Consider the following 19,146-nt stretch of genomic DNA (forward strand, 5'->3'; position numbering starts at 1 on the left):
TGGATTCCCAGGATCTCAGGTACAGTGCTTTTGCCTTCAGCGCTAATTGTGAAATATTGTATCTCTCCTCAGCCAAACAGCATAATAACACTGGCATTTTAAACACATTGGACTTAACAAGTCTCGTCTCAGACGATTAGTGCATCCAATAATGACTATTTAATTAGTCTACGCTGGTGTGACTCATATCTGTGAGCTGATATTTCATTTGTGCCCCTCTGCGGTCTCTGTAAGGTTCTCTTTCTTTTAAAACCCAAGAACTAACACTTTCAGGCCTTCTTATCTGGCATCGAGGGACACAATGTGACATAAGTGTGACAATACTGCCTAGAGGTATCTGAGTACTTCTAAAGTCAAAGTGGGTCACCGGATAGATAACATAACTCCCATTACCCCATGTTCTTTTCCTAGGACCCAAAATGAAAAAGAGTAGTTAATCAGACTTAGCTGCATTTGGCCCGCTTGTGGAATATTCAGACCCATCTGGGCAGTATCAGCACCTTTGATCCAAGTTAGCCCTCCTCAGATTAGAGCCACCCGTTTCAAATGTTTGTTTAATAGTCAAAACCCACAGAACAATCTAGAAACCTAAGTAGTTCACTCTTGCAAAAATAGTGTGCACCTGTGGTTTGGTGTGAGTAAGACCAGTGTTGGAAAGAGAGATATAAAAGGCTTCAAGTTCTTGTCTTAAATGTTGAACTTGTTTGTTTCAGGGGGCCAGGGGGTTCCATGGGTTGCCAGGACAACCAGGACTGAGGGGACTGAAGGTAAGTTTGAAGTAGTCCTTAACTCTCAGGCAATCAGAGGGCTTTGTTCTGACATTTGATTTTAATAAGATAATTCAAGTACAGGTTTCACAAATACAGTGACTTGGATTTGTATAGACTTGGTTAATATGTATCATTAGTTATACAGTTAGTCCAAATGCTGCTCAAAATGTTTAACTTTCATTTGGATAGTCACATAGAGATGAATACTCAGTAAACAACCAGGATTTCTTGAGGCAATAGCCTCATATCCCAATTATGGTAATACTATACTTAGACTGAAAATGAACATGATTTCTAATGTAAAGAAGCAAACCTGAGGGAAATCTTTCCTGAAGGAGTTTTCTGTACAATACAAAACCAAGGACACTCTTATTGATAGCTGTGAGGCAAAGACAGCTGGTAGAGTTCCAAGGTGTTTGAATTATTCATGTGTGTTTGTCTGTCATTTAAGGGACACGGAGGTCTGTTAGGATCCAGGGGTGAACCAGGGGTGACTGGATCGAAGGTAATCAACTTCGACGATTTCTATTGATATATATTCATGAACTCTGTTTGAAATGATTGTATTCTGAGGTTTTTGGATTGCATTGCTTTTTGACTGGGTATTTGAAACAGCTTTAAACATGTGTGTGTGTGTATTTCTGTTTCCCTGAATGTGTGTGTGTGTGTGTGTGTGTGTGTGTGTGTGTGTGTGTGTGTGTGTGTGTGTGTGTGTGTGTGTGTGTGTGTGTGTGCATAGTCATGTGTATATGATATTCTGTGTTTGTGTTTATGTTTGTGTGTGTGTGTCTTAACAGGGAGAGTCAGGCAAACCTGGTCACATGGGCGGCCTGGGTCCACGGGTGAGTGTGTGGCAGAACAGCCATCATGTTTTCCCCCAGTCATCGTTACTCTCACACAAATCAGACCTGTGATAAATAGCCCACTGACAGTTCAATCAAACACAGCTCACATCACCATAAAGCACGAAAGTCCCCTTTCCAATTAAGATGGGCAATTAATTTAGCTGACGTGCTCGTCGGGTTGCTGTGACTTCACAGCTGAATAAGTACTGCTGACCCTAATGATGAGTTTTATACCGTATTTTTCTGCAGTTTTAGAAGCATTTTCTTTAGAAATAACAAAGTATCATTTCTACTTACACTGATGCATTCCTATAGTCAATCAGACAGGAATAATACAACAGCTGGTTTAAATTGGGGGTTTCGTTGGGTTATGCTACTTCATGCTACTTCATTCATCACTGTGATGTTATGTGCCATAACTCATGACTGGGCGTGTGATTATGTGGTTTTTCTGCATGTTGCATCGTTGTGCAGGGTCCACTGGGAATGCCAGGAGACAGGGGAAGGATTGGAGCATCTGGCCCTGTGGTACGACATGATGCAATCATTTAAATAGACCTGGATGTTTAATTGAATGAATAATAATGATTACTGTAAATAGATAATGATTCATAATGCATAATTCAACACCAAATGTTTAGTTTGTGCCCTTGTTTGTTCTGTGGTCCAACAACTCCATTTAACAAGTTGTATTGAGAGATCATCAGAGAATCAACATGATTATGAATAGGCCAATTCTTTCCTGTTTGTTTTAGGGAAAACGAGGATCATCTGGGGATATTGGTAAACCAGGCCCATTGGTAAGTTCTTTTGTTTGTGTTCATTTTTGCATAGATAGGCCATACCACACATAATGAGTTGCATCATGTGAAAACCAACTGAGCCCTTTATCAGCCCTTTCTATGCTCACAGATGAACATAACAGAGCTTTATGCACTATGCAATGACCTCATAGGTGTCTGTTTCAACAGGGTCCAATGGGAATCACTGGATCTTCTGGTTTTCCAGGTGGTCCAGGTATGAAGGTAAGAACACTTTACCTGTATCTGTAACCACGGGTCTAGTCAAGATGGAGAGGGGTACTGACGCATGGCTAGGACTGTGGATTGATTTTTGAGTCGGAGAGAGGTTGCTATGTTTAGACCAACTATGCTTCACTATTTTGCGTATTTCAATATTAGCATGTCAAGTATACTGTATTTCAATCAAGTGCACCACTTGATAGTGAAAACGATATGATCTCTCTCCATCATGAGAAGATGAGTCATTATGGATCAAGTGCGACACACTAGCTGAATATGATAGGACATTTTATTTTTAAGATCTTGGTATTTGCCTAAAGCACTTGATCTCCTCCTCTCCTGCCCAGGGTGAAGCAGGCCCCACTGGAGCCAGAGGCACAGGTGGACAACAGGGCCAGAGAGGGGAGACTGGTCGACTGGGCTCAGCAGGATCATCGGGCAACCAGGTGGGCATCACCTGTTCCTGCTTAGCCTCTGCTGAAAAAGCTGATGATGATTAACAGTGTTGAAAGAAGGCTGATGTGTGTTGGTAATGTCCACAGGGAGCGGCTGGGACTGACGGAGGCCCAGGATCTAAAGGACCCTCGGTAAGTTGCCCTCTCGGAGGGCCCCACTGGACTGTGAGCACCGGGGGAGCTAGAAATATCAGCATGGCAGAGGAGTAATGCACCAGTGTGCACCAGTAATGCACCAGTGTGTGTTCTGTGAGTGTTGAGCTCACAGCTCACAGCTCACAGCTGCCTGGTAGATGAATAATGTGGACGTGTGTGTCTGTGTTTTCGGTGCGTTTAGCGTGATTTAAGTGTGTGAATGTTGTATCAATGATGTGCGGTTCTTCCACAGGGATTGCCCGGCATTCTGGGGGCCGCAGGGCTCTCTGGGCCACATGGCCCTCCCGGACCTCAAGGAACCACCGGATTCCCAGGGGTCAAAGGTTCAGGGGTAATGAACTGTCTTTATATGTGACCTTACATTGTAATTTAGGGCACTGAACCATTTCACTATGCCAGCTGTACCTTAGTCATTCATTACATGAATTACAGAATGGGACATCCTGTTTCACCTCTAATGCTCTCTGGCCAACAGGGTGACTTGGGAGTTTCAGGATACAAAGGAGAGCCTGGTCTTAAAGGAGAAACTGTGAGTGTATTTATCAAAACAAAAAATGAAAATACTGTCAGTACTACGTGCTACGAAAGCGACATGTGTCAGTGTTTTTCCATTAAAGTGGAAAGTCAATGTCAAAGTCACTATGATTCAAATCCATCTCTCAGGAATGTTACATAAGACGAGGAAAGCTCTGAATGAGAATCAGGGTCATTCAGATTCGCTCACCTTCAACTAGCATGAACCAGTGACACAAACACAACCAACACCACAACAACAACAACAATAAATAAATGTGCGACAAAATCCATATTTTAGGGTTCACCAGGGCAACACGGCGAGATGGGTCCGATGGGGGAGGAGGGGAAGAGAGGAGTCAGAGGAGACGCAGGGTCCTCAGGAGAAGCTGGGCCTGTTGGAGAGAGGGTGAGCACCACCTCCGTCTCCATTTTCATTATGTCATTCATTCATTCATTCATGCATTCATGCATTCATTATTTCATTCATTTTTTCATCAAATTCATGCATTTATATAATTCATTCATTCATGATATCATTCATTCATTCATTCATTCATTATATCATTCATTTATGCATTTGTTTGTTTGTTTGTTCTTTCGTTCGTTCGTTCATTCATTCCTTCAGTCATTCATTCATTCACTCACTCACTCATTCATTAGACCTATTTATCCAAAACAACATGCAATTTAGACAAAGTATACAGTTTTTCTCAAAATGTGTGCTATCGTGGAAACCTCCACCACTGCCCTATCACTGTAAAGTGGCTGCCACCACCCACAGTGGAAACTGATGAGGCTGACGAGATGATGAAGCTCAGGCGAGGCTGCTCTAAAGTGTCCTCCCCCTACAGCAGATCGTGCTCTGCCTGTATGAGATAAGGAACGAGTTATGAACCACTGAGATCTCATTAAATACTCGAAGGGGAACTAAGTGTGGGTGTATACTCTATGCCTAAGCAGCAATACAACTGGGTTGAAGTTGTCAATGAACTGGCACTTGAAACAGTCATGAGATCAGAAACAGTGGAACTACAATTGGTTAGCCTTGTTACATTAACCAGAGCATTAAATTCAATTAATAACCCATTTAAAGATATCCAATATATTACAGCTACTGAAACCCGTTCTTTTAAAAGAATACTTGAGTGAGCTGTTTTTTCTTTCCTGAGCTATCAGGGCAGCACATGTTAACTTTGCTTGCTTTCAGCATCTGTAAAAGACAAACAGTATCAATCAAATTAATGATTTGTGTCTTTAATCAGGGGGTTCCAGGTAATCGAGGTTTCTCTGGTGGTGATGGCCTTCCTGGTCAAAAGGTAGGCAACAAAAGGTTATTGATTATTAATTAGAATGACTTATTCTTAAAATCATTTGAGTTGATATTTCTCGACATGCTCACTGAACTGTTTCTCGTCCTTAGGGTGCCCAAGGTGAGCGTGGTGGCTCTGGATCCTCTGGCCTGAAGGGAGGCGGTGGAGACCCTGGACGCTTAGGAGAATCAGGCCTCCCAGGGGCTAGGGTAAGAACCGCATCACTTCCTCTTTAGTCCGAGACATGCAAGGTGTTAATCTCATCTTAATCTTGTCTCTCGGTACTGTTTGCCTTGATCATAACACATCCAGATGGCTCACTTGCAGTGGAGAGTCAATGTGCTGTTTCCCTTTAGGGTTTGACTGGGCTGTCTGGAACAACAGGACCCGAGGGCAAACTAGGACCACAGGTAAATGCCACCGACAAATGTCAGAGATTTACCTTTCATTAACCTATCCGTGGCACCTGCTACTTTGTCTTCATGCCAAAATATGGCGTGTGTTTCTTTATTGATTAATTTATTAAGTCACTGTCACTTGCTCACACACATCTGCTGTAATTAAACATAAATGTCATCTTAGCATTTACACAATTCTCAGACTTCATGTTAGCTTTACTTAATAGGAGATAGACAGATAGATAATAACCCTTTTCCCCTTCTCCTTGGCAGGGAAGTGCAGGAGAGGATGGTGGTCCAGGTCCCGCTGGATCTGCCGGTACCAGAGGTCTGGCAGGGTCACTGGGCCTGCCTGGGCCAAAAGGTTTCAGTGTGAGTAAAAGCTAGCGTTCAGAACCCTGTTTGTTCCTGTAGGGATTTCATACAGTTCACTGGCATTAGCACTGGAATTAGTGAATACTGTTTGCATTGTAATACCTGTACACTGTAGAACCTGCTTCCATTGATACATCCCCATTATACCCAACATCTGAAACATATCCATAGCATAGAATATGTATATCTAATGCAGTGCTTTTGAAATGAGTTGAGTTGTGTGAAGTCTGAAAAATGTGTTTATTCCCCCATTTCGTCTCCAGGGAGATGCAGGAAAGATCGGAGAGGCAGGGACCCCTGGAGTGCCTGGCCAGAGAGTGAGTGTTGCCCTTCCCCAACCAAACATCTGACGCTGGACCAGACCTTAGTCAGATCAGGGCCGAATCTGGGCCGGATCACAGCTGGATGCTCTCTAGAATGATCTATTATCTCTGTGTACTCTGAGGACAGCGTTCTCCTTATCAGGGACGGGCTGAATTACCAAGTCAATGCCCACTGAAGGGTCATTTGTGCATGCATAAATCAAACCGGTGTCCCTGTACAGTTCGTTATGCTAAACCAAAGAAGAGGGCCCATCTTCCAATACAGTTTGTGTATTTTTCTGTCTCTCTTCTCTCTTTCACTTTGAGCCGGATTGAAGTGGGTCTCTTGAGAGAGGCCGAGACAGGGAGTGCTGATAGCGTTAAGAATGGACAGCCTTCAGAACTGAATAAATGTAATTTTAATGTAGTGGAGTGGAGGTTATGGTGAGAAGGGAAAAGAAATGGGGGAATAACTAATGAGTTGGTCTTGACGTTGCAGGGAGGAAATGGAAAAGATGGAGAGGAGGGGGCGGCAGGGCCACCTGGACCGGGCGTAAGTGTCTCTTATCTGATCGGGTTCTATTGAATTCTGCACTGTGTGCTCGCAGAGAACCCTGTATAATTTATGATGGAGTTTTTGCTCAGTTGCTGTTGTATATGAAAGCTGGTTTGTCCATGCGTTTCTCTGCTTCTCTCTCGTTTTCTTCTCTCTCTCTCTCTCTCTCTCTCTCTCTCTTTCTCTCTCTCTCTTTCTCTCTCTCTCTCTCTCTCTCTTTCTCTCTCAGGGCCTTTCCGGAAAGAGAGGTGAGCAGGGGCCACCAGGGCTGAATGGATTCCAGGTAGGCTCTTGACCTTCAGCGCCTCGTACAAGAAAGGGTTTCTAAAAGGGTTTAGGATTGAGGGGTATTGTCACGCTTTTTTCGGATCGCCGACCACTGCCACAAATCCTCTTAAATCTTAAGTGGTTGTGCTGTGACAGGATGTTATTAATTTGAGTCTTTAACACTTTTTTTCTGGGTATTTTCAAGGGATTGCCTGGATCCGCAGGCCCACCAGGAGAGTCAGGAAAGCCAGGAAACGAGGTGAGTGTGGGAAGCTATGTGAGTGCTAGGTAACTACTTATTTGCCTCTGCCTCATCCAATATTTTCTAATAACAGGACCCCTCAGACATGTATTTAGGTATGCATGTATAGCCCACAAAGGAAACATTTGGTTCATTTTGAAAAAAAGCCCACCTGTTGATCTTTTCACGGACAAGGATAACGTTGGATAATTTGCTTGGTTATAATTGATTCCATTGTTGCTAAGCCCGAATCCTTTAGCTTGCTAACTGTTCCGATGTGTTTCGATGATATATGCTGACCACATTTTTTTTGCTTCATAGGGAGTCAACGGAGAGACTGGATCTGTTGGACCAACAGGACCAAGAGTAAGCTGATTGGTCAATTGGCCAATAATTTACAATACTCAGTATTTCATTGGGCAATGTATATGGTTTTATCCATAATATTCATCATCTGAAACAGCAATCTAGGGAGTGTTACCTGTAATACTTATCCCCACCGATTGCACTTCAATTTTTACTCAAGCAATGGTAGACATTTGGGACAGGCCCATCCTTCATTGAATACTTAGTCCAGTCCTTGTGTAGCGTTGCATGGTTGATAAACACCACTGAAATCCCTTCTTCTTTGTCTAAGGGTGAGCGAGGAACCCCTGGAGAGAGAGGGGAACCTGGGTCAAATGGCCTCAACGGACCCAAAGGCATCTCAGGCACACCTGGACCCGATGGCGCCAAGGTGAGACAGTCATGCATGCCCACTCACAGCTACAAGGACACCAGGGTGCTGTGATGTTTCACCATGACCCTGCAGTGTCCTGTCCTCATAGCCTCTTAGCCTTGCAGATACACGCTGCTATTAATGTTATTATACGCAACTATTATTTATACATTGTTATCTTCTTAGGGAAGGGTTATTTTGACGATTGGCAATGTCAGTGTCAGTATCAGTGTATGTTAGGAACAGACCAATGCATTGGGGAGACTTTGGAAATGTATGGAAATAATTGCATGGGAATAAAGTGGAGGACCATTGCTGGTTAGTGGGTGGAAAATTAAATACAGTATATTTATTGATTTCTGTAAATGCAGTTTATCATTAAGCACAAATTGCCCCATTCATTGGCAAGGAAGTGTGTAGATGATCTATTAACTTTGCCTCAGGGTAATGCTGGCCCCTCGGGCAATCTTGGAGAAGTGGGAGCCGCAGGCCTGCAGGGAATGCCTGGAGAGAGAGGTATTCCTGGCACCTCTGGACCTAAAGGAGAGAGAGTAAGTGTCTTCAGGTGACCTCTGACCTTACAATGAGAATTGAAATTATAGTCGTAATTCGCATTTGCAATTGCAGTTGTTTGTTTAGTATTTAGAAGGTGGCCACATTGGCTTTTACAATACAGAGATAGTGTCCATTTTAGCAGTATGTGTGTTTCCTGGCTTGTGTTTCCTGGTTTGTCAGTGTGTGTCCTTCCAAGTCTACATGTTATGCAGGAAATGAACTGAGATAATGACGTTGCTTCCATAACTCCCTGCTCAAGCTTCTCCATCATGAAATCTGTTTCAGTTCGTGTATGTACCCCTGGTTTCGGCGTGATGAGCTCCATTGAGATGCGGATCTCATTTTTGTGTGTGTGTTGCTGAGCTCATTATTGCGTAGCCACAATCATTGAGATCCTGACCTTGGTTTTGTTTTGGTTATGAAGTTTTTGCCTCTCAGCTCAGAGTCTCATTTCCAATATTTTAGGGAGGCATTGGAGGCAAAGGAAATGAGGGGAAAGCAGGAGCTGATGGTGCAAGGGTGAGTAATGCCAGTCCCTCTGGGGCAATATTCTCTTCGCTTTTTTCTTTTTGTAAAATTAAATTAATGCATCAGTCACACTGATTACTCTGTAATATCAGTACATTTCAAATCAAGAAAAAGATCAGACATTAATATAAAAATTCATGCCTGCTTTTCCCTGCCTCCATCTATACCTTTGATACCAATACTATTACTATTGCTGTGCTATTACTATTATTACCATTACTGTACTAATGTAATCTGTTACACCTTGGCGTTGTCCATGTCTTGTAGGGATTGCCTGGTGCACTTGGACCTCCAGGCCCAGCTGGGCACAATGGAGAGAAGGTGAGAAGGCTGAATGCTCTTCAGTCATACGTGTGCATCCGTATGAATGCTCGCTCAAAGTGTTTTACGTTTGTGTTTTAATCCTGCGTTGTGTGCCGCAGGGCGAGTCTGGACCCAGAGGCCCTTCAGGAAACCCTGGAGCCAGAGCTGTGGCCGTGAGTAGATGCGTGTTGTGTTTGTGTTTGTGTTTGTGTTTGTGTTGTGATGTTGTCCAGACACCACTGGATGTAGATCCCTTGTTCAGGTGTGGGGCTCTGGTTTGACTGCTTTTTCAATCTTTTTTTTTGTTGCTCACAACGAAAGTTGGAGAAAGTCCAAGAGTTGAATCTCTGTCAAGGCAATTCAGAATCAGAATCAGAATCAGAATCAGAATCAGGTTTTATTATCAGCAGCACAGTCATAAAGCCTTTCCTCATGTAATATCTTGTTTTAGGGTTCTCGTGGTGAAACAGGTCCTAGTGGTCCTGTTGGATTTGCTGGTGTCCCGGTGAGTAAGACCACTGATTTCTCTTAATGGGAGATGTTTGAGTTCCTGTCAAATGTTTTGATTTCCTGTTAAATGAGTCACATGACCCTAAGTGTTTGTAACGGCAGTCATTTCCTGTCAGGGTCCTGATGGTCAGCCAGGGGTGAAAGGTGAAACAGGCGAGCCTGGTGCCAAGGGAGAGGCAGGGTCTGCGGGCCCACAGGGTATGGCTGGAAAGTCTGGTCCTCGGGTGAGTTTGGTAGCGGTGTGGGTCACTTACTTCTGTATGGATGATGTTTTCTGTTTTAGAGGTTAAAATGTATATCGTTAAAGGTTCAGTCCTTGATTATAATCCATTGCACTTTTTCACCAAACTCAAAGCTCTCCTCACATTCCACTAGTTGTATGTTCAGTGTGTGTATTCAACAACACGAATGGTGTTCATACACAGTCCAGGCCCTGTCAATGAGAAACAAAGTTACTCTGACCAGGCCATACACTTTTCCAGCCAATCCACACGTTGCTTCAGGAGTACAGATGGGAGAGGTGTGATTTGATTGGCTGCTGAGCTCAAATATCCACAACCTTTCTCCATCATTTAGGACTGCACCTGTAAACAAACACAGTACATTATTGCATGGTAATCCATGATGTGATGCCAACACAAATTAGAGTAATGCAAAGGCCTGCAGTGAAACTCAGGGTCGGCCTGCTGGAAGACAAGGAAACTTTTGTTTTTGTTTTTTATGAGGTCATATATACACTCCAGCTTTGCTATCATTTGTCACCAGAGTGTTTACAAAGGATGTCTCACCCTAGTAAAGGTTAATGTGGACTTCAGTTTTAACTGAATTATGTGGTAATTTGTCTCCAGGGACTTATTGGAGTGGGCGGACTGAAGGGTGCTAGAGGAACACAAGGCGCTTCGGTGAGTGTTCCTGTGTTCACTGTTTTCCACATGGAGGTCACCATCAAACTCAGTATTTTCAGTGGCGTTTGAAATTGAATGTTCCCCCTTTCTTCACGCAGGGTTCACACGGTTTCCCTGGATCTCCTGGTGGCGTTGGAACACCTGGTGCTGCTGTGAGTATTTCTATTTCAGTTATTAATGTAAACTCCCACTTGCAGTTATGTTGTGATTTGGCCAACTGACTATTATGCCTGTACGAATTCTATACAACAAACACTCACCCACTCCAGTTGTATATTAAGTATGCTGACATTTAGTCATATACGTGTCATACTGTGTCATAGTGTTATTAGTGTTGAGTCAACAGTACTTTACTGCTCTTTCCAGGGAGGGGTTGGAGAGGCCGGGCCAATAGGACAGCCTGGGAAGGCCGGTGTTAAGGGCATCCATGGGGAGAAGGGTCCCATGGGGCGCGTGGGGGAGCGTGGAGCCCTTGGCTCAGCTGGTGGCCTTGGTGACAAGGGTGACGCAGGAGAGGATGGACAACAGGTAACATGGGAAAGTCATTTTTGCAAACAAAAACCCGAAAAAGATAATAAAATATAATATAAAATAAAATAAAATGACAAAAGAATAATAGAATAACCCATTCCCTTTAATTCGATTAACACCTGCTGCTGTGATTAGTTCAGTGTGTAAAAACTGCTGTTTAGTATAGCTAGCAACATGTGGTTTTATTCTGATACACTTTTGGTAGTCAATTAGTATTTATTAACATTCACTGGTTGAATCTTTCTAGTCCTGTTGACAGCATAATTGGCACAGGATTGATCTAGAAGATAAGACAGTTTGCCAATAGTTTACTGGTTAGACATGTTAGGGATCATTAAGGGTGTAATTACCTTTCATTAGAGACTTTACTTATCGCTTCCCTGCTCCTGTGCCTTGTGTTAGACGGCAGCCAACACTGTGGCACAGGGTGAATGCTTAAAGTAACCCTAATGAATGTGTTTCCTGCTGGTTTCTAGCATCATAGCTGCATTAAGATTTACATTTACATATGCATATTTAGATTGTTCTCATAGGGTTATATGGTCTCCGAAAATATGACCTTTGTATTTCATTATATCATTTCATTCATTCATTCACTCACTCACTCATTCATTCATTCATTCATTCATTCATTCACTCATTCATTCATTCACTCACTCATTCATTCATTCATTCATTCATTGAGTGTTTTCATGCTGGTTTCACCTCTTTCCCCTCCATCTCATCTGTCTTTCTTCCTCAGGGTCCCACGGGGCCTCCAGGTCCCTCTGGCACCACGGGCATGAGAGGGCTGGTGGGCATGCCTGGCATGAGGGGAGAGAGGGGCATGATGGGCCTCCCTGGTCCCGCTGTGAGTGTCAATCCTACTGCCTGTGTGTTAACCGTAGGATCAGTCTTAGGGTTAACCTAGTACATGACATGATTCATTTACACTGGCCCTTAATAAACCATATTTTTGAAGATTTTGTTTTTAGCCATTTGCATTTATTGTAAATAGTCTATGTACATGGAAATATGACAGCCCTACAATTAGATTGTAAAGCTACACTGGAATTCAGAAACACCCATGCCACTAAAGACTAATGACTGAGCTGAATATTGGGTACAATATATGGTGGCTGCCTGTAGCTGAGTCCATGTCACAGTCCAAATATCTTGAGGATCTTAAGTCTATCCTAAAAAAGTTTCAGGTGGGTTTATTTTGTATGACCATAGTGTCGTACCAAATGCTTCCTCTGGTATCCTAACAAGAGGTTTTAAAAAGAAAAAGGTCCCCCAAAAACAATGGCTGCCAACTTAGCTGCTACGGTGATATTTATCATCCTGTTTTGACAGGGGAAGGCTTTTGCAGCTGATTCAAGATGCCCTTTAGCCAGTAACAGAGTCTTTGTATAGGAAAAATACTTACAGGGATTTCATGTGCCTCCAGGGACCTCCAGGAAAGAATGGTCAATCGGGCGGTCCTGGACAGAAAGGACCTCCAGGGATTGCAGGATTAATGGGCCTCCGCGGACCTCGAGGAGAAGCTGGATCAGAGGTGCAGGACCTCCCTATGACCGTGCCCTCCGGCTCCAGAGTTTAGCTGCTCGGGGCCCACTGCTCTACTGTCACTGCTGCTTTCAGATTGACATATGCACATTTAGATTGTTGTCATGGGGTTATACAGGCTCTGGAATAATGACACTTTTTACTTCATTATTGCATATGAGATTACAATCACTCAGTCATTCATTCATTTGTGTGTTTTCTTTGTAGGGTCTAGCAGGATCTGATGGAATACCAGGAAAAGATGGTAGCATTGGAGAAAGGGTAAGGAAAGTCACTGCAACACAGCTCTGTGATAAAAATCACCGAAAAACCCTCTCACTATTCATTATGCAGTCAGAGCTGAATTCTCTCGTGCCTCTGTAACCTATATATTTTGGTTCAAGGAAAATGGTAATGATGGATTCCTCATTGTATAATTGTTGTTTTTGCATACGTCATATAATTCATCTTTCATAAAAGCCTTTCATAAAATACATCATTTGCTTTATGGAAGTGTCCTCATCATTTCTTGTCAGGCTTTCTTGAAAGAGTTTTTTGATGTCATGCAATACTGGGTCCCTTTGCAGCTATGCCATATTACCATGTTGAAAGAAGCATTTGCCAATTAATTAAAGGCTGTTTCCAAAGGGATAACATAGAGTAGGATGGTAAACAAAGCCTGCTGTTTACATTTCCTGTCTGATTATGCTGCTTTACTTATCAGTTTGTTTGTTTATTTATTTATTTGTTTGTTTTGTAGGGTGACAGAGGAAATCCAGGTCCTGAAGGACTGGCAGGTGTTGCGGGCGCACTTGGAACTCCGGGGCCAGTTGGCTCAACTGGAGACCCAGGAAAGAGAGGAAATCAGGTGAGACAGCGCAGGCCCCTGCCAATATCCCTATTCTATTTGTTCAACCATTCATCTATTCTTTCTGCTGTCTATGGAACAAACAAGAGCCACTAATCACCACTAGCGCAGTACCTCAGGGCAAGCAAATGTTTTTCTTTTCTGTGAGAGATATCATTTAAAATGTTAGACATCATCTTAAGTTATGAAGGCATGCTCTATGTCCTAGTCGACTCTTTCTTTCAGAGGGATTGCAGTTCTTGTGCCACCTGAAAAAGTATTTGTGATCAGTCAGTCAGAGTTCTAGATGTAGAGCTTGAAGTACACAGTAGTTCATGTCTCTCTGCTGAAGAGCTTTTCGGTGTGTTTGTGTTTGTGTTTGCTGACAGGGGTCAAGAGGTCCCCCTGGCTCTAGTGGCCCAGCTGGCACTCGTGGAAAGCTGGTAAGATAAGGCCATTTCTGGTGAAGAAATTCATATATATATTATATATATATATATATATATATATATATATATACTGTATATATGGATATATATACATATTCCACTGTATATATTTCCTAATCTAAAACCTGTTATATGACTGTGTGTGTGGTTAACTGCCTGAGTTAAACATTGCAGTACAATATAGTGTAAGATTGTAAGCTGATTTGCACTGGGCTCCGTGTAATGTGTTGTGTTGTGTTGTGTGGGATCCAGGGGCCACAGGGACCACAAGGAGATAAGGGCGAGAAAGGAGACAAAGGAGAGAGAGGTCAGAAAGGTCACAGAGGGTTCACCGGACTCCAAGGCCTCCCTGGAATAGCTGTAAGTCTAACAGCCTTCACTATACAACTTTACATCAGTGCTCTTGTTTTCAGATGTATAGAACTTTTGTATTGACTTTGTAAACAACTGTACAGTTTTACATCAACGTCTTTGTGTCAAAAGAGTCAAGTTTCAGTACAGAACCCTTTTCTCTGAAGTGTGCAGCTCTTGTATTTTTCAAGGATTTAAAGTATTTTCATGAGTCCAAACCGAACAACAGCTTTATGCTTGATTCTGTTTCAAGGGTCAAACAGGAGATGCTGGGGGTCGTGGAATCGTTGGACCTGGTGGCCCAAGGGTGAGTTCTGGAGTGGTGGAGTCGACACACCATAGCCCAGATAGAGATATAATCAATATAATATTATCAGTATGATCAAATTGAGAGATAATCATTATAATATAAGCCCCACAATCAGATTTGGATATTATCAGTGTAATCATTTGTCATTACAAAATGTGCACGGCTGTCTTTAGGGTAACCCAGGTCCGGTTGGACCACAAGGAAAGGAGGGAGACCAGGGAATGCCTGGACCTCAGGGTTCTCCTGGAACTCGTGGAGAATATGGTGAACTTGGACCAGAGGTGAGCCTTGTGGACTGTCTATACTTCAGAACAGGGACAGGCTTATTATTGAAAAGTCTTTGGTTGGATTCAGGTTGAATATCTGAATATTCATCAATTTGGTTTTGTCAAATTACATTTGCTCTAATTATTTGGATGTTATATGAAAAAACATTAAAAAACAAAACATTCAAATTTACATAGACATCATTTTCAAGTGTTTGGGGAACTATTTTGGTGAGGGGAGTTGGCCGGGGGTGGGGTAATCTAAAACATATTTTTGTTAAACGTAGATTAAGAAAAAGAGCCAGTTTGACAAAGTTGATGTCTTTTATAAAGCTTGTCATTGAACTATAAAATTATTTATATTAATGTATTTAGTAGATGCTCATATTTATGTATGTCTGAGCTGTGTGTGACTTACAGCACAGATGTACATGTTGATCAGTATGCGTGCTCCCTGGGACTACTCATGACCTCAAGACAAACGGCACAGCTCTTTCCCAACTTGCTCTCCCCTCTTTGACCCTCAGGGACCTCCAGGAGAGGCTGGCCCCCCGGGTCTCCCCGGCCCCGCCGGCCCCCCGACGGGCATTGCGGACGATCTCTTTGCCACCTTCCCTGACTACGAGGGCGAGGACGCGGGCTCCCCGTACGTCGCCTCCGACCAGGACCCCGCTCCCCCGCCCGAGGTCGTCAGGGACGAGGCGCTCCCCATCAGCAACACGATCAACAAGGACTCGGGCAAGGCCCGGGTGGACACAGGCATCCACATCTCCCTCAAGACCCTGAGCAGTCAGCTGGACAGCATGAGGAGCCCCGACGGCACCCGCATGCACCCGGCACGCACCTGTGACGACCTCAAGCGCTGCTACCCCCACAAGAAGAGCGGTGGGTGGAGAGTCGCACAGTCGCAGATAAGACAGCGTGACAGATGGGAAATGTAGAGGGGGGTAGGGTGGGGAAGGGGAAGGGGGAAGGGTTAAATCTAAGGGGGGAGGCGTGATCAGGCAGGCCGTTTGAGTATAACTGGGTTGAATGGGTCTAATCTCACGCTGTGGAAATGAAAGCTCCTCGGTGGTGGAAAAGCCTATTTATGCCGCAGCAGAAGCAGGCGATGCCTGGTAAATGACTTTCCCCCGAGGTCAGGTGTGAATAGTTATAAGGAAGAGACTTACATCGGAAATGTTCAGACGCTTTCATCATTTTAAGCACGTTGTTCTGACACAATAAGAAGTACATCAATTCTAAGTATTAAACCTTTAAAGATGTTCTCGGTCTGTCAGTGGTGCAGATTTGACTAAACCTCATGGATCCCTTTTTGTTAATATCTATTGTGGATGTTGTTGTAGGTGAGTACTGGATCGATCCCAATGAGGGCAGTCTGAATGATGCCATCAAGGTGAGCTGCAACATGGACACGGGTGAGACCTGCATCCCTGCCAGTCCCGCCAGCATCCCACGCAAGTCTTGGTGGTCGTCCAACTCCAACAATTCCAAGCCCATCTGGTTTGGAGCCAACATGAATGGAGGAAGCCGCGTGAGTGCAAATAATGGCCTTTCAAATACATTGTTCTGACATTACAATTGACTCTTGAAATCTAAATTACATTGGCATTAGGTCTGTCCCAGGGCACCTGCCATTTTACCTACCCGAAAAGCTGCCCTTTCCCTATGACAGTTCCCCAATCAAACCTGTTTTAAACCTTTAAATTTAAAGATGCATGTCCACCCAGAGTTCAATTGACTTTACTTTCAATTTACCTACTAGAAAACTAGTTGTTGTCCAGGACATTTACTGCATAGAGGTGTAAAATGTCTAAAACTCCTCCGTGAAGTGGCATGAACACTAATGTGAGGCGCTCTGTCTGTTGTTTTAGTTTACCTACGGGAATGAGGGGGCCTCTCGTAACTCGGTGGCTGTTCAGCTGACCTTCGTGCGCCTGCTGTCCAAAGAGGCCACGCAGACACTCACCTTCCACTGCCGCAACAGCGTGGCCTACAAGGACGAGAGCGCCGGCAACCTGAAGAAGGCCGCCATCTTAAAGGGAGCCGACGGCGTGGATCTCCGCGCCTACGGCAACAACCGAATGAAGTACACTGTTACCGAGGACAGCTGCTCCGTACGTTGTTTTGCTTTGTTTGTCTGTTTTCCTTTCATGACTAATGATACAAATATACAATTGGCATATGCTTTAAGTACTGCGCCTTGAAGAACAACATGAATCAGAGTGGCCATTGAACAGTTACACATCAAGTGTGATCGTTTATTCAATTTAGCCTATTCAGTGATATGATTACTTTAGGTTATGCAATACATACATCCTAAAAAGTATTGTAAAATATAATTTTTTGTTATATGTATTCATATGAGTGAGTACTAGCTATGCTTTCTGTGGTACTGTTTGAAACTGAGCAGATTCTTTGAAACCAGAAGGACTGTCTCAGGTGAAATCATACAAATGTGCTTCAGTATTAGCAGTGTTTTGTGTTGTGTAAGAATGTACACTGTGGGGGTGCTGTGACACAAAGGGCCGCATCCCAACCTTATATGGGTCCAAGGGCCCACGGGCCCCCGGATTCCTGTCACTCAATCCTGTCTAAATAAAGGCAAGAGCCCCAGAACATAAAAAAAAGAAAGTACGCTATAACATACTCATAATGTAGTATATGCAGCAACATTCACACTATTAATGGTAATAATTCCTTGTTGGTTTGCCTCTACAGGATGCCCCCAGTGATTGGGGCAAGACTGTTTTCGAGTACCGGACTCAGAAGCCAGCCAGACTGCCCATCGTGGACCTGGCTGCTGTGGACGTTGGAAGAGCTGATCAGGAGTTCGGAATCGATATAGGCCCTGTGTGTTTCTCCTAAACCCAAGGAAATCTCCCTAATCTAATATTCCCTTGGGAAACACCATGGGAGCCATGAACTATCTGCTGATGCAATCAGCCTTGTTGACAAACATAGAGACTTCCTTGCCCAAGACAAACAAGTATTTATTACATGTTTTCAGATATCTCTAAATGCCAAATTTATAAGGAGACGGCGATACCATGGAGCCATATTGAGATTGTTTTTTTTTAACCACAGCAGTATTTTTCTTCCCAAGTTGAACTTTGTCAGGATTCCTACTGGTTGGGTGGTTTGAGATTTTGAGACACCATGCTGACCCATCCAAAAAAGTCACCATTTCTTTAACCAGAAATAAAATGAAAATGACCACATGCAATACATTTGAAAAAACTTGATATGTTAGTTATTTATGTTGAATGAATAATTATTGTCGTATTTGTTATTCTTTCAGGGTGGTGCTATATGAAATCTAAGCTCAGTTGTTTTTTTTTTAATGTAATTTTGTCCCTGCCCCTCAGGTGGGTCCCAGGGCATCGGGTGGGTTAACCTGTATTAAAGAGCTCCCTGGAAGGATGGCGTTTGTGTGGTTTGTTGATATCATTTTTTTATCACCCCTCACCCCATCTCCGACCTCTCCTGGATTGGAAAATTAAATTTCAAATGGCACCCCATTCATGTATGACATTATGCATGCATGCTACCTCTAGACGTTATTTATGCTAATGCACGGTCGTTTGAGAGATGATTAATCGCTGCCAGCATAATGAGGTTTTCCCAGCCATCAGTGAAGCACTGTAGGTGAGGGTTGTGGTAATCACTTAACATAATGTGGTCATGACTGCATGAAAAACAGGTGCAGTCTGGCCAGTATGAATGGTTATTTGTGTCTGTACTGAGCACTAGCTTGATTTCTTTTTTGTTCGGGTAAGACATTCCAGATACTGGCCAAAATGATAACTAAAAAAATCTCAAATGTAGAGGCTTGCGCTACATTTAATAACTTGACATAATTGTTGTCATTGGTTTGCCAGTTGATAATCTTTCTAATGTAATTCTGTTGCGGAACCTCCAGGCCAGTGTGTTTTTGTTTGTTTGTTTGTTTCTCCAAGAGGCTACACATCTGATTAAAGCAATCATTCAACTCCTAATGTCTTCAGTATAGATGACCACCTCCATCAAGCATGACAACCAAAGGTCTAAAGGGAAGATTACCACTGGGCTTTAGATTTCTTCAACCAAGTAGCGATATTTTCACAAGGTGATGATTTTAATAAACGGGCGCA

General features: G+C 43.3%; 1 protein-coding gene and 1 long non-coding RNA gene across 2 annotated transcripts; both read left to right on the forward strand.

Annotated features, from left to right (window-relative positions):
• The first annotated feature begins 519 nt into the window (after positions 1-519).
• On the forward strand, positions 520-19,133 carry LOC105894540 (collagen alpha-2(V) chain). The gene is made up of 40 exons (XM_042702951.1): positions 520-767; positions 1,222-1,275; positions 1,568-1,612; positions 2,090-2,143; positions 2,371-2,415; positions 2,587-2,640; positions 2,985-3,083; positions 3,180-3,224; positions 3,481-3,579; positions 3,724-3,777; positions 5,027-5,080; positions 5,185-5,283; positions 5,431-5,484; positions 5,746-5,844; positions 6,111-6,164; positions 6,649-6,702; positions 6,935-6,988; positions 7,178-7,231; positions 7,535-7,579; positions 7,851-7,949; positions 8,375-8,482; positions 8,952-9,005; positions 9,282-9,335; positions 9,437-9,490; positions 9,944-10,051; positions 10,676-10,729; positions 10,831-10,884; positions 11,099-11,260; positions 12,006-12,113; positions 12,693-12,800; positions 13,019-13,072; positions 13,551-13,658; positions 14,027-14,080; positions 14,339-14,446; positions 14,691-14,744; positions 14,921-15,028; positions 15,541-15,898; positions 16,360-16,547; positions 16,888-17,130; positions 17,735-19,133. The coding sequence occupies exons 3-40, from the start codon at positions 1,592-1,594 to the stop codon at positions 17,879-17,881; spliced, it is 3,423 nt and encodes a 1,140-aa protein (XP_042558885.1). The 5' UTR covers positions 520-767; positions 1,222-1,275; positions 1,568-1,591; the 3' UTR covers positions 17,882-19,133.
• Positions 9,214-9,796, forward strand: LOC116218133. Its single transcript, XR_004162698.1, has 3 exons — positions 9,214-9,335; positions 9,437-9,490; positions 9,769-9,796. It is a non-coding gene; the product is annotated as an uncharacterized LOC116218133 (long non-coding RNA).
• Positions 19,134-19,146: the final 13 nt, after the last annotated feature.

This window comes from Clupea harengus, chromosome 21 (assembly GCF_900700415.2).
Source record: "Clupea harengus chromosome 21, Ch_v2.0.2, whole genome shotgun sequence".
Taxonomy (NCBI): Eukaryota; Metazoa; Chordata; class Actinopteri; order Clupeiformes; family Clupeidae; genus Clupea; species Clupea harengus.

Bases quoted from the DNA above. Each gene is read 5' to 3' on its own strand.
- LOC105894540 (XM_042702951.1), top strand. From the start codon at position 1,592: ATGGGCGGCCTGGGTCCACGG. The intron at 5,485-5,745 runs GTAAATGCCACC...TCTCCTTGGCAG, and splicing joins AGGGCAAACTAGGACCACAG to GGAAGTGCAGGAGAGGATGG. The intron at 16,548-16,887 runs GTGAGTGCAAAT...CTGTTGTTTTAG, and splicing joins ACATGAATGGAGGAAGCCGC to TTTACCTACGGGAATGAGGG.